We start from the raw sequence: 13,787 nt of genomic DNA on the forward strand, positions 1-13,787 counted from the left end.
GGCAGTGCCGGAGTCCCGCAGTTAGCAGGTGCTAAGGCATTGGCCCTACTGATATCTGCGTGCACCTTCCTCTGTGCTCTTTGACACAGGTGTGGAGGGTGTGATTTGCTGTAGATAATTGTTTGCATTTTTCTCCATTACATAAGCCAGCAGCTTTTGCCAGGAACTGTCTGTGCCCTGAAGATCCAAACTGGTTGCCTCTGATTGGCTGATTTTGTTTCATTTTATTGGGAGGCGTACCTTTCAAGTTCCAGAGTGGTGATAACTACCAGTCTCTCTCTCTCTCTCTTGGAGTAAGGTACCTGGAGTTCAGGGACCCCAGCCGGTGACAATGACAGCTGATGAGTTGGTTTTCTTTGTGAATGGTAGAAAGGTAAGCAGGAGCTGACCTTTGGCCTGTTGTTCCTGGCCCCCTGAGAGGGGAGGCTTATACCATGGGAGAGGCATGTCTGGTTCCCTCTCTGTCCTGTTTCCTCTCACTGGGCTCTCTCTCTCTCTCTCTCTCTCTCTCTCTCTCTCTCTCTTTCCCCTTCTCCTCCTCCTCCTCCTCCTCCTCCTCCTTCTCCCTTCAAAGGTGCTGCTGCATTTTGGTAACGCTGGGGAAAGAAGAGCTTCTCAAGGCCAGAGCCCAGGCAGGTGCTCCATGGGCAAACGAAAGAGAGAGGCATCTGTGAGCTTGCTGCTGGCTGCAGTAAGCAGACCCTGGCACAGAGTGAGAAAGGGAGACGGAGTTCTAGTTGAGAGGGGAGGCCACTCCTCACTTTCCATGCTTCATCGAAGATGTCTAAATTCTTTGCTCCTCTCTCTCTCTCTCTCTGGAGCGGAGTGAGTCTTCTTGTTAGTATCAGGAGATAAGACATAGCTGTGATTTCGATGTGTTATTTGTATAGGTGTAACTGCTAGTCCCCATTTACTGTGTGGGGACATATACTGACACCTTGTGGTGAGCCACAATTTTTTGCATAGAACACACATCCTCTTCTACCCACCACCACCCCATCCATTGGACTTAATGCTACATTTAAGTATTGCAAATCTCTTTCCCACTTGGGTTAACTTTAAAAAAAAAGATTTATTTGATTTATTTGAAAGAGTTACATAGACAGAGAAGGAGAGGCAGAGCTAGAGAGAGAGGTCTTCCATCTGTTCGTTCACTCCCCAATTGGCTGCAACGACCCGAGCTGTGCCGATCCAAAGCCAGGAGCCAGGAGCTTCCTCCAGGTCTTCACATGCAGGTACAGGGGCCCAAGGACTTGGGCCATCTTCTACTGCTTTCTCAGGCCCTAACAGAGAGCTTTAGAAGTGGAGCTGCCAGGACTCGAACCAGCCAGTGCCCATATGGGATGCCGGCACTGCAGGTGGCAGCTTTACCCGCTACGCCACAGCGCCAGCCCTGGGTTAACTTTTTCAAAACTCTAGGGCAGATGGCAGAGGTACGAGCCAGTCATTAGGACAGAGCAAGGGTGAGATTGTGCAGTTTCATGCAAGTGCAGGGAAAGAGAAGGCAAACATATTATGTGTTTCTGGCCTTCCCGTGGCCCTCTGACCCCCGTGCTGGGAGGCGCACCTCTGCTTCAGCTCAGTTCTGTTTGGGATTGAGAGGTATGGCAAAAGGGTCACCATATTTGTTCCAGTGTAACTGGCCATAGGGACAGTGTGAGTGACAAGTGAGCCCTCTAAGAAGGGCACTGAGTTGAGTGAGTTTCTGAAGTGATTTCCAAGAACACACTGGGCAACGGGGTCAGCTGCATTTCTCCTGGTCCAGAGTTCTCTGCGCTACTTCCTCTTCAGGGTTGACAGGTGGCACCAACCCAAGAGGGCAGGCAGAGCTTTCAGGTGACAAAATCAGACTCTTACTTCCAACGTCTCGCCTTCTTTGCGGCCAGCAATTCTATCAGAGCGCTGTAAGAAGCAGCTGCCACGCTGGCTTTCTAGAGATGCTACTTACACAAAGACATCTTCTCTGTAGTTTTTTTTTTTTTGGGGGGGGGGAATTCTTATATTCAGTAAGCAGCCAGTCAGTGACTTCCAAGGCTGCATCTTATGCTAAGGTTTTATTATTGATTAAGCCATCAGCTCGTGGGTGAGAGTGTAAGTTCCAAGGAGCATTTCAAGGTACATCTGGCTTGCTGGAAATGGGTTGCCCTTGAATGTTATTGTCACTTTAGGAAAGCGATTTGCCAGTTTTAAATGGTGCCATCGTAGCAAACGCTGCTCTCTCTCTGGAAGCGTCCAGCAATGCCGGGTTCCATGGTGAGCAGCCACATCTGCATTGGAGGAAGATGTAGGCTCCGGAGAAATTGCTGGGCATGTGGGGGAGGCAATGCAGAGCACTGATGTGACAGCAGGGCCTTAGACAAGACCCAGCAAGGGAATTCCTTGCAAATAAAGGCAGCAGGAAGTTTCCTCCTATTTCTAGTCTCAAGATGTTCTAGACCTTTTATGAAAGGATATTGTGCAAATAAGTCATCAAAAAAGAGCTGTGGGTTGTTTTTTTTTTTTTTGACAGGCAGAGTGGACAGTGAGAGAGAGACAGAGAGAAAGGTCTTCCTTTGCCGTTGTTTCACCTTCCAATGGCTGCTGTGGCCGGCGCGCTGCGGCCGGTGCACCGCGCTGATCCAATGGCAGGAGCCAGGTACTTATCCTGGTCTCCCATGGGGTGCAGGGCCCAAGCACTTGGGCCATCCTCCACTGCACTCCCGGGCCACAGCAGAGAGCTGGCCTGGAAGAGGGGCAACCGGGACAGAATCCTGCGCCCCAACCGGGACTAGAACCCGGTGTGCCGGCACCACAAGGCGGTGGATTAGCCTAGTGAGCCACGGCGCTGGCCCAAAAGAGCTGTTAAAACGTGGTAACTCATTCTCAAATGTGAGCTTCCTACTCCTTGTTTCGTTGTTCTGCTGGGGACTCTGTGCCCATTAGCTGGGGTGCTAGAGAGGGTAGGAGATGCAAACGAATCCAGTGCCTGTGAGGTGCTCCATGGTGGCACTGCCGTCTAATTTTCATATTGTTTCCTGCTCTCAAGTCAGAGTCAGAGGGAAAGAGTTGTCCAGGGTTTGACTGACTGATGATGTGTAAGACTCATTTTTGGGGTGCACACTGTAATGCAATGTTTGTGTGCAAAGTCTAATAGTCAACTCAGGACAGTTAGCATTTCTTCTCAAATGTCATGTGTGTGTGGTAAGAGCCTTCAAACTCCTCGAATTATTTTGAAATATGGGATGCCAGCGTCGCGGGCAGAGGCTTAACCTACCATGCCACAGCACCAGCCCCCTACTCTCTCTGCTTCCAAGTGATTGACATTTTTAGCTTCTACATGTGAGTGAGAACATGGGATACTTGTCTTTCTGTGCCTGGCTGATTTCACTCAACACAATGTACTCCAGTTCCATTCAGTTTCTGCTAATGATGGGATTTCATCATTTTTATGGCTGAATGATATTCCACTGTGTATATACACTGCATTTTTAAGAACCCATTCATCTGTCAGTGGGCATCTGGGTTGATTCCAAGCCCTGGTTTTTGGAAATAGTGCTGTAATAAAGAGGGGTGTGCAGGTAACTCTGATAGAAGGATTTCATTTCCTTTGGATATACATCCAGTAGTGAGACTGTTGGATCATTTCGTGGTTGCATGTTCAGTGTTTTGAGGAACCTCCATACTGTTTTCCATAGTGGCTGTGCTAATTTTCATTCCCACCATAGAGTGTGCAGAATTCTTCTTTCTTCGTATCCTCACCAGCATGGGTTACTTTTGGTCTTTGTGATAATAGCCACTCTGAGTTGGGCGAGATGCTATCTCCTTGCGGTTTTCATTAGATGATCTGATGATGGTCTTGTTGACATTTGACAGCTGTCAGGATTGTTAGCATTGTAGCGCTACCCCTTTTGGAGGCCAGTTTACTGAGCAGCCTTGCTCCCTCTGTTTCAGCGGAGACTGGGAGGATCTGGCTCTCAGGGTGCTGAGGAAGGTGTCTGGGAGTGATTCCCGCCACCAGCAGGGGTCAGCTACAGAGTGCTGCAGTGGCTTTCCCTCACCCTCATTCACTCCTATGGCCAACACTTGCCACGCTCCTTCTGAGGCCTAGGGCTGTGGAATGAGCCCTGGAAGAATACGGTCTTTAAGATCAAGCGTTTGCCATTTGGGAGTCTGTGGACTAGTTGGAGAAGTGAATTATGATTAGGCAAAATGATACATTCTAAAATGTCTTTTACAGAATACTAGCCCCATGGGATACTCTGCATATTCTTTTTTAAAAAGATTTCCTTTATTTATTTGAAAGACTTACATAGAGAGGGAGGGAGGGAGTGGGGGAGAAAGAGAGAGAGAAACTGTCTCTTATGTGTATTAGGTGCCCAGATCATACAGATGTGACTCATAGAGGAATATTAAAACCCCTGAGGAATTCTGCACTAAACAAATCTGTTTGTATTTTAAAATTATTGTATGCTTACAGAACACCTGCTAGGAGAATTCAAAAAAGATGAAATAGCCTTTGCCTACATTCATCAGCTATAATATTTTGTCATAGTTGTTTTATCATGTGCATACATACATATATAAACATACATACATGTGCATATATAAATATATGTATACATAAAGAGATGCACATATATAAATTATATAAATACTTTTATATACTTATTTAATTATTATTTTTAAATATTTGTTTTATTTATTTGAAAGGCAGAGTTTCAGAGAGAAAGAGAGAGAGAGAGAGATCTTCCATCCTCTGGTTCACCCCCCAGACGGCCTCAATGGTTGGGGCTGGGCCAGAATGAAACCAGGAGCCAGAAGTTTTATCTGGATCTCCCATGGGTGCAGGGGCTCAAGGACTTGGGCCATCTTCCACTGCTTTCCCAGGGGTGTTAGCAGAGAGCTGGATCAGAAATGGAGCTGCCGGGACTTGAGCCCATATGGGATATCAGCATCGCAGGTGGTGGTTTAACCTGTTTTAATCTGTTATGCCACAACGCTGGCCCCTATGAAGATATTCTTAGAGAACCACATTCCTTTATAAAATCCAGGACATTTAACTTTAATATAAATGCAACTATAGATTTATGCAAAATTATTCCAATTTCCCCAGTAATTTCACTGATACTCACCCCCTGCCCCAACCCAGAACCTAGGGTCCTGCCCTACCGTTGGCCGCCATGTCTTGATTGTCTACTCCAGTCTGAGGCAGCCCTTTGGCTCTCCTTTGTCTTTTGGGACACTGATGTTTCTGAAGAGAAAGGCCAGGCAGTTTTCAGTGTGTCCCTCATTTTGCGTTGGTCTCATGGTTTCTTGTGATTAGGTTCTGAGTCAGCCTTTCAGGCAGGACTGCCTCCAAGCCGCGCATCTGAACCCAGTGCATTCTGTTGGGCAGCACAGGAGGTCAGTCTGGTCCACTGTTAGTTACGAGAACTGTGGTCCCTTGGAGAAACTGCTGTCCTTCTTCATAGTAAAGGAGCATTGACATGGTAGAATACATATCAATTACATATTAAAGAGTTTGGATGCTTGGGTTTTGCTAGAGCAGTCTGCTTAACCCAACCTTTCCTAAACCCACTTCCCCATGAAGCACCTTTCCCTGGGAACACCAACTGGCATCCTGGAAGAGAACATTCCACAGAGCACACTGGGCAAGCCCTACAGCCATTCTCCAGGAGTGGTGCAGAGATTCTTGGAAGGAATTCAAGGAAAGGTGGCTCACCTGTGGCTGGGTGATATGGAAGCCTTTACTGGGTGATATTTGGGGTCTTCGGATGCAAGAAGCAGGTGGGAGAGGAATGACCTGTGCAAAGGCCCAGGAGATGGAGAAGATAAGATGTATCATCGATATAAGCTGACCAGGTTGGGGTGGGTGTTTGGGACAGTGATTAAAATGCTGCTGAGGGTGCCCACATCCCCTGTCAGAATGCCCCTGTTCGAGTGTTGGCTCTGCTTCAGGTGATGGTTCAAGTTGTTGGATCTCTACGTGGGAGGCCTAGCTTGAGTTCCAGGCTCCTGGTGTCAGCCTGGCCCAGCCCCACCTGTTGTGGGCATTTAGGGGAATGAACCAGCAAATGGAAGATTTATCTCTGTCTTTCTGTGTGTGTTTCCCTCTCTGTCTGATCCTCTCTGTCTCTCTATCCCCCACTCTTTCAAATAAAAGGAAAATAAATACATGAAAGAAAAAAAAAAAAGACAGGTTTGGCAGGGAAGTGGGAGGAAGAAAAACTAAAAATGGAGTTGGGAACATATTGAAAAGGGCCTCTGAAAAAACCGGCCTCAGGAACTAGGCTGTTCCCTCGAGTACGTGGGAGGTCCCGGAAGGCACTGAGCAGGGCAATGATAGGGCGCAATGCAAGCAGCACTGTGGGACGGGGGGAGGAGCAGCAGGGCAGGGGAGCAGTGAGCTACAAGGCTCCTACTGTCATCTGCTGCACAGGTGAAGAGGGTCCTGGTTTTGTGCACTTATGATTTCTTCTGCAGGATAACATAAGGGTTTCCTTCTGTGAACTGTGTCATCTGGGTATTGAATGAGCTGACTTATATATAAGCTATGTATATATGCCAAAACCAGCTTATTCAATATCTAGATTCTATCTCCTGTTTCCCTTTAAAGCACTCAAAGGGCAACTGACAGTTTCGTGAGCTTTTTGTTTAATCTTAGTTGATAAAATCTCCTAGGTTATCATTAAGCGGCCCAACAGTCCCAATGTCGGTGGCATGGTGAAAGCATTGAGACCACTTACCCCGCTGGTACTGTTGACGTTGGCTTCTGGCTTTCTGGGCCTTTCAGGCGTTTGGAACCAACCCTGTTCTTCCCCTGAGGATGGCCACCATAGGGGACACTTGATCGTACATCCCCGGCTGGAGTGAGGAGTTTTTATCCCCTAGTCTCTCATTTTGGATGGTCCAGTCTACATACTCTGTGCTGGGAGCCGGGACTCATCAGCTGCTGAGGCAGTCCTCTTGAGAATGGTTCAAATGCCTTCATCCAGCTCGCTCACTCTTGGACAGCCTCTACTCTGTCCTGGCCAAGGCTTCCCTAAGTGTTTGCATTGGCAAACGCCAGGGCTATGCTCCAACCCCAACTCTGCCGCATCTCCTCAGGTTTAAGTAGGCATTTAAACTTACCATTGTTAATTTTTTTTTCTACAGGCAGAATGGACAGTGAGAGAGACAGAGAGAAAGGTCTTCCTTTGCCGTTGGTTCACCCCCCAATGGCTGCTGTGGCTGGCACACCACGCTGATCTGAAGCCAGGAGCCAGGTGCTTCTCCTGGGCTCCCATGCAGGTGCAGGGCCCAAGGACTTGGGCCATCCTCTACTGCACTCCTGGGCCACAGCAGAGAGCTGGCCTGGAAGAGGAGCAACCAGGACAGAATCCAGCGACCATTGTTAATTTTTTGAAAATATTTATTTGAGAGGTAGAGAGAGAGTGTGTGAGAGTTAGAGTTCTCATCCATTGGTTCACTTCTCAAATGCCCACCAAGTCCCAGGGGGCAGAAGCTGGGAGCTGGGAACTTAGACTAGGTTTCCCATATGAGTGACAGGAACCCAATTACTTCGAGCCACCACCACTTCCTCCCAGAGTCTTCATTAGTAGGAAGCTGGAGTCAGGAGCTGGAGCTGGGAATTGAACACAGGTCTTCCAATGTGGGACATGGACAACCTAATTGGACAACCTAATCTCACCTGCTAGCCCAAATGCCTGCCCTTGTTGTTAGTTTTGAATTTTAGGTTAAGCCTATGAGTAGTAGTTGAGTTACACCAGACCACTATATATCCCCTATACTGCAAGAGTGTGTGTTAGCTTGTGTGTAGTACAAAGGAGACCCCCTCACTAAGTTGGAAACATGAGGCAGATGCCTTCTCCCCTCCCAGCTTAGGGAGATGTGACACTCCTAGTACAGTTTTCTGTAAAGAAATCTATCATAAATTCTCTTCCCTTAACCATCCCAGTAACCCTTAGCCTGAGAGCCTTTGTATGCACAGGGAGTGGTGAAATAGGTTTCATAGAATTCCTTTGATAATTTGCATTGGGAACTAGCACCTCACTGTAGACAACATTTTTACCTCACTGAACACATGGCTGGATCTTTGGTTTGGGATTTCTCCTCCATTTCTGACGAGTGTTAATGTTGTTGACTTGACAGCCCATCACATGCAATACTCCGCCATGAGCACAGGCCATGGGACTGGCTTCTGCAGTCACCTACAGGGCCCTCTCAAGGAGGCCAACCATACGGTGATACAGTGAGCTATGCTGCCAACTGTGACGCTGGCATCCCATATCAGAATACCATTTGAGTCCCTATTGTCTACTTCTGATCCATCTCCCTGCTAAAATGTCTGGGAAAGCAGCAGAGGATGGCCAAGTACTTACTCCCCTGCCATCTATGTGGGAGACCCAGATGGAGTTCCTGGCTCCTGGCATCAGCCTGGCCCAGCCCTGGCCATGAGGCCATTTGAGGCGTAAACCAATGGATGGAAGATCTCTCCCCTCTGCCCCTATAATGCTGCCTTTCCAATAAATAAATTGATAAATATTAAAAAATCGCTGGAGGCTAAGCCAGAGCTGCACGCTGATCCTGTTGGCAGTCCCTGGGATTTGCAGGTGTGGTCCATCAGCAGACATGTTTGACTTGAAGGGGCCTTGGTCTTGGTCAGTCCAGCAGGGCTGGTGCAACACTACAGTATTCTGTGCTGGGTCTAGATCTGAACCCCAAGGTTGAAGTTTAGCATTTAAAGGTACGAACACATGCACAGCCTGCTGTATGGTTCTTATGTTCATTCTTAAGGACTTGCCTAGAAAAATGCCTGAGTTTCATGATCATTAACTCTGTAAGTTCTTGAGTGAGACAATGAAGGGGGACATTGAGGATGGCTAAGTATACTCACGATATGCTTTGCTTCTGTTTTCTTTTCTTTCTTTTTTTTTAAATAGGTAGTGGAGAAAAATGCAGATCCAGAAACAACGCTTTTGGCCTACCTGAGGAGAAAGTGTATCCTGCCTCTGGAGTGGGAGTGAGGGGGAGGGGTGACAGGGACTCAGCCTCATTTCCTAACGACCAGGGTGGCCACAAAACGTGGAGGAATAGGAAGGTGGGCACTTGCATGTGTCATGGCAGCTGTGTCACTCTGTGGCTCAGCCACCCAGTCGTTTCAGCTCCCTAGATCTGCAATTTCCAGCGACCACGTGAGCGGATTGTTCCTGATGCTCTTTAAGATCCTTTGCGGCTAATGCTGGCAAAGCCAAGGTTTAATCATGAGCCATTGGACAACCCCTCCTTAGCCCCGGTGAGCTTCTGGTCCTTGTCCCTTGGGAAGAGTGGAACCTGCCTTAGCTCCCATTTGCTTAACACAGAGATGGACTTCCTCGGGGACAGTCCAGCTCTGTCTTGGTGGAGGGTGACAGGGAAAGGGCTGCGGCAGGAATGGTGTAGAGGCACCATCTGCTGTGGAGACCCTGGGAGGCCTCAGGGGACCAAGGGCCCCTCAGAGGGACCTGGGTTCCTCTCTTCACTCAAGATCCCCAGTACCTTTGGTCCTTTCAGAGTGTGAAAGCGTCAGAGACTGGGAACAAAAGTTCAGTGTGATTTGCGTAGCTTATCTCACTTAATCCCCATAGCAACTGCATGCAAGTGTAATGTGTAATCCTCCCAGTATTGGTGGGGGAGGAAGTGAGGGCTGGCCCTGTCAAGTGACCTTCCTTTGCTGGCACATTTTGGGCGAATTGTGTCCGGGCCTGGACTAAAGCCTAGAGCCCTGCCCCTGACCTCTCATCCATGCTGGGAAACCTCCAGGGGTCTGTTGCCAGGGCTCTACCCCTCGTGACCTCATCTAGGAAGCCGCCTTGCTTACAGAGGGATGAAACATATTTGGGGACAGCAAAGGAGTCTTTCAGCCCCTGAAGAAGTGAGAGTTAGCTCAGGACAGCAGGTTTTGACCTGGGCTGGACCTGTCTGGAGGCTCACGGCAGAGGAAGCTGGTGGCCTTTGGGCACAGGAAGTGTCACAGCCTAGGCAGGATCTGGGGGAGGGCACAGGACTCCCTTTCTCTCACCCACTGACCTGGGAGGGCTGGGAAGAGACACTCATTCTCCAAGATTGCTGAGATCAATTTTTATTTTAAAAACTGAAACTGATTATAGTGTTTGAACAGTTTTGATTTTAGTCTTGAAGACCTGCAAGCCTCAGAAATTCCTTATCATAGCAGGTGGCTGCTCGGAAGGTCAAAGCTCAAGTGCAATTCCAAATTGAGAGTTGGCACGGACCCGGGAGATCCAGGCAGCTTACTCTTCCCTGTGCAGAGAGTGCATCCGTGGGGATCCCAGTGAGAGAGGAGACCCCTGCCATGAGTGCTGCCTGGCTTCGGGCAGCTGCCGCCAATCATCCTTCAGTGCCCCAGCGATGAACTGCCTGCAGCCTGAAAAACCAACAAAACAAAACCTAGGGCATAGAAAGTCCTCCCTAGGTGTGCCTGAGGGGGCAGCCTGGAGAAGGGGTACACACCCAATCTGGGGTCAGATGACTGTGCTGGGCCCCAGCTCCAGGGCGACTGGCATTCCTGTGTTGTGGGACTTAGATTACCTCTTAGGTCTCTGCTTTTGTGGGGAAATAGTTGCTGCCCCACCTGCTAATCCAATTATCATGCAGATTGCACAGGCTCTGTGAGGCTATTCCAGGGTTAGATGCCCGATCATTGTTAGCTGCTAAACTTTATCTTGAAAATGAGGGACCTGACCCTGTGATAGTAACCTCCGACTTCAGAGGGGACCCGGGGACTTTGGGGAGTGAAGGAGTGACCAACACCACTGCTGTTCTCTGGAATAGCCTATCAGTTAGGCTCCTGTAAAATCGCAAAGCATCAGAGTTTCTCTCTGCAAGTCCATGTGTGTGACAGTTGGGCTGGATGTTGGTCCTTGACCACAAAAACAAGAATCTTGATTTTAATTTCCATTCACGTTTCCCTTGAGCTGGATATTCACAAGCCCCCGATCCAGCCCGAATTTTGCTTTCTGGGACCTTGTTAGCCCCAAAGGGTTAGGGTGAAAGCTGAGACTCAGGGAGTCACAGAAAGGATGGCTGTCCCCTTCTGTCCCACGTGGCCTCACCACATGCCCAGTGTGGGAGAGGTGTGAGCCGTCCCCCTGGCTCAGCCTTTGGGCCGTGTGACTTACCTGCCCAAGGGCACCACAGCTCCCCGAGAGGAGTCTCCAGGCTGCTGGGTCCCAGGGGATGCTACTTGGGTGCTGTGTGATGGGACCCTGAAGCCTGTGCTGGTCTGTGCGGGGGAGATGGCCCTGTTCTCTGCCCCCTGGTAGGCGGTACGCCTCTCTGAATGAGCAGGCCTGCATGTCTGCTGCCTCCCCAGGTTGACAGCTCTGAGCCTCAGTGTGGGAATGGCTGAACCCACATCACCCTTCCAGGCACAGCCCAGCAGTCTCCTTTTCCAGAATCCACTTTCCTTAACTTGACCTCCCAGTGGGGCTGAGCGGGACCAAGCTTGGCTGTGGAGAAGGGGGCTGTGGCGCTTGCACGGTGATGCTGTCCAAGTATGATCATCTCCAGAACAAGATTGTGTATCCTTTGTCTGCTGGTGATGGCCCATGTGAGAGCTCGAACGCGGGGTCAGCTTGTGCATGAAAGAGTATGCGTGTGTGTATGTGTGTGCATGTGTACCTTTGGGGGAGCCCCTGTGTTTCTGAGCAGGTTCAGGTCATAGGGAAACCGAAGAATGACATCCTAGGAGGTGTCTGCCTGGCTTATGAGCACTGATAAGACTCTGAACTGCTGACACAGTGATCTCTGAAATCCTGGCTCATATCACACCCCATAATATCTTCCCATAACTCTCCCTTGCCCCCAGCATAAAGTCCATGCTCTTTGCTTAGCAGGCAAGGTCCTTCACAGCATGCCCCAGCTTTCCTCTGGTGGCTACCTCATCCTGGGCCGGCACTCATTCCAGCAGAGGCACCTGTGTACTACTGCTGTCCATGGCCACTCATCCATGGTCTTGTTATAAGCTGATTCCTAAGTCTTGAATGTCCCTTCTCCTAGGATGTCTCCGCCTGGCTAACTCCACTAGCTCTTTAGGACTGGGGCAAACTAGTGCCTGCTCCAACAGGCTTCCTTGACCACCCAACACTGAGTTAGGTGCCCCTTGCCTGTGCTGGTCCCAGAGGACCCTGTGCACTGCACCCCTGAATCATTTACCAGAAGATGCTCAAGTATGAGGTTGGCACTCGGCAGTGGATGCTGACTGTTGAGCGAATGAGTGATAAACAAAGGAAGGGATGAGAGGAAGTTCTCTCTAAGGGATTGATGTGTGTCTCAGGCTCCCCAGGGTCTCCCTCCCGCCCTCCCTCCATAGACGAATGGGAGAAATAGAGGTGGACGAATGCAGGGAAGCAAAGGTGACTGCAGGTTCTGACACTGCAGAGGCCGAGGAAGAGTGCTGTGGAGACAGGAGAGTGCTTCAAGGCTTCAGCCTGCCAGAAGCTACTACCCCCTCAGCCTCCCAGGGCCAGGCTGAGTGACAGGCAGCTGAATGTGACCCTGGCTTCCTTTGCCACAGCTCAGAGGCTGAAGGTGTATGGATGCCTGACCCTGCAGGACTCTGGAGGAGCTCAACCTCACCTGGGCAGAGTTTCCCTTGTTCCTTGCCTAGAGCCATAGGTGGAGAGGTGAGGGCACCAGTAGATGAAACAAGAACATAAGATGGAGAGAAGACGCAACAGAAAGTCCCACTAAGTCCCCTGACCCTGCCCTGTTCCCATGACCTGAATGGACAGTGGAATGGCCTTAATCTGGGATCCTAGCCACTTTTCAGCCAATGCCTGCTTGGCACCCATCTGTTCCTTGCACCATGTTGCTGTGACAACTGTGGAAGGCATAGGAAGCACCAAGACCAGGCTGCACCCTGTGCAGGTAAGCAGAGGAGGGAGCCGTGCCCTGGAGCTCAGGCTGTGTGCTCACTTTAGGTGGCTGGGCAGCAGGTCACTGGCTGGGGTGCTGGAGGCTTTGTGTCCTGGCCACTTCCCCACATCCCCTGGGAGCTGTCAATCAGAAAGAGAAGGCATCCAGGCCCCAAGCTGCCTTCTGTGGCAGAGGTCAGTATAACATTGCATGACCCCAAGAGGTCAAGTGGATCTGGTGGACAGGGCGATCAGCTGACCTTGAACTGCAAGGAGCAGTGGCTGGGGAGCTCTTCGTGGTTCCTGAGTATGCTGAGGGACCCCCAACCTCCCAGTTTCTGGGTCCACATTCTCTATTCCCCTTGATTTTTTTTTTAAGATTTATTTATTTCTTTGGAAGTCAGAGTTACACACACACACACACACACACACGGGGGTGGGGGGCATCTTCCATCCACTGGTTAACTCTCCAATTGGCTGCAATGGCCAGAGCTGCACCAATCCGAAGCCAGGAGCCAGGTGCCTCTTCCTGGTCTCCTATATGGGTGCAGGGGCCCAAGGATTTGGGCCATCTTCCTACTGCTTTCCCAGGCCATACCAGAGAGCTGGATTGGAAGTGGAGCAGCCGGGACTTGAACCGGTGCCTATATGGGATGCTGGCCACTGTAGGCAGCAGCTTTACCCACTAGGCCACAATGCTAGCCCCTCCCCTTGATTATTAAAAAAAAAAAAAAAAACACCACCAGCTCTCCAGTGATTCCTCTTGAACCCTTCCCCTCCCACCATCAGATCATGCAAATGTGGATTTCCAGGCCACCGCCCTCATTGAAGTGAAGATTAGTGCCTAATAAGATTGCAGACAGCCGAGTGCCTGACCAAGGTTTTCTCCCTGAC

General features: G+C 49.9%; 1 protein-coding gene across 6 annotated transcripts in view; it reads left to right on the plus strand.

Annotated features, from left to right (window-relative positions):
• The first annotated feature begins 219 nt into the window (after positions 1-219).
• The window catches only part of XDH (xanthine dehydrogenase), a 92,797-nt gene continuing 79,229 nt past the window's right edge, over positions 220-13,787 (plus strand). For 3 of the 6 annotated variants that reach the window (XM_070067912.1, XM_070067908.1, XM_070067910.1), the window contains exons 1-4: positions 220-373; positions 8,922-8,979; positions 11,462-11,558; positions 12,798-12,906. In XM_070067912.1, the coding sequence (XP_069924013.1) occupies positions 332-373; positions 8,922-8,979; positions 11,462-11,558; positions 12,798-12,906 (306 nt within the window). In that variant the 5' untranslated portion in view covers positions 220-331. 6 annotated transcript variants of the gene reach the window in all.

The sequence above is a fragment of the Oryctolagus cuniculus genome, chromosome 2 (assembly GCF_964237555.1).
Source record: "Oryctolagus cuniculus chromosome 2, mOryCun1.1, whole genome shotgun sequence".
Taxonomy (NCBI): Eukaryota; Metazoa; Chordata; class Mammalia; order Lagomorpha; family Leporidae; genus Oryctolagus; species Oryctolagus cuniculus.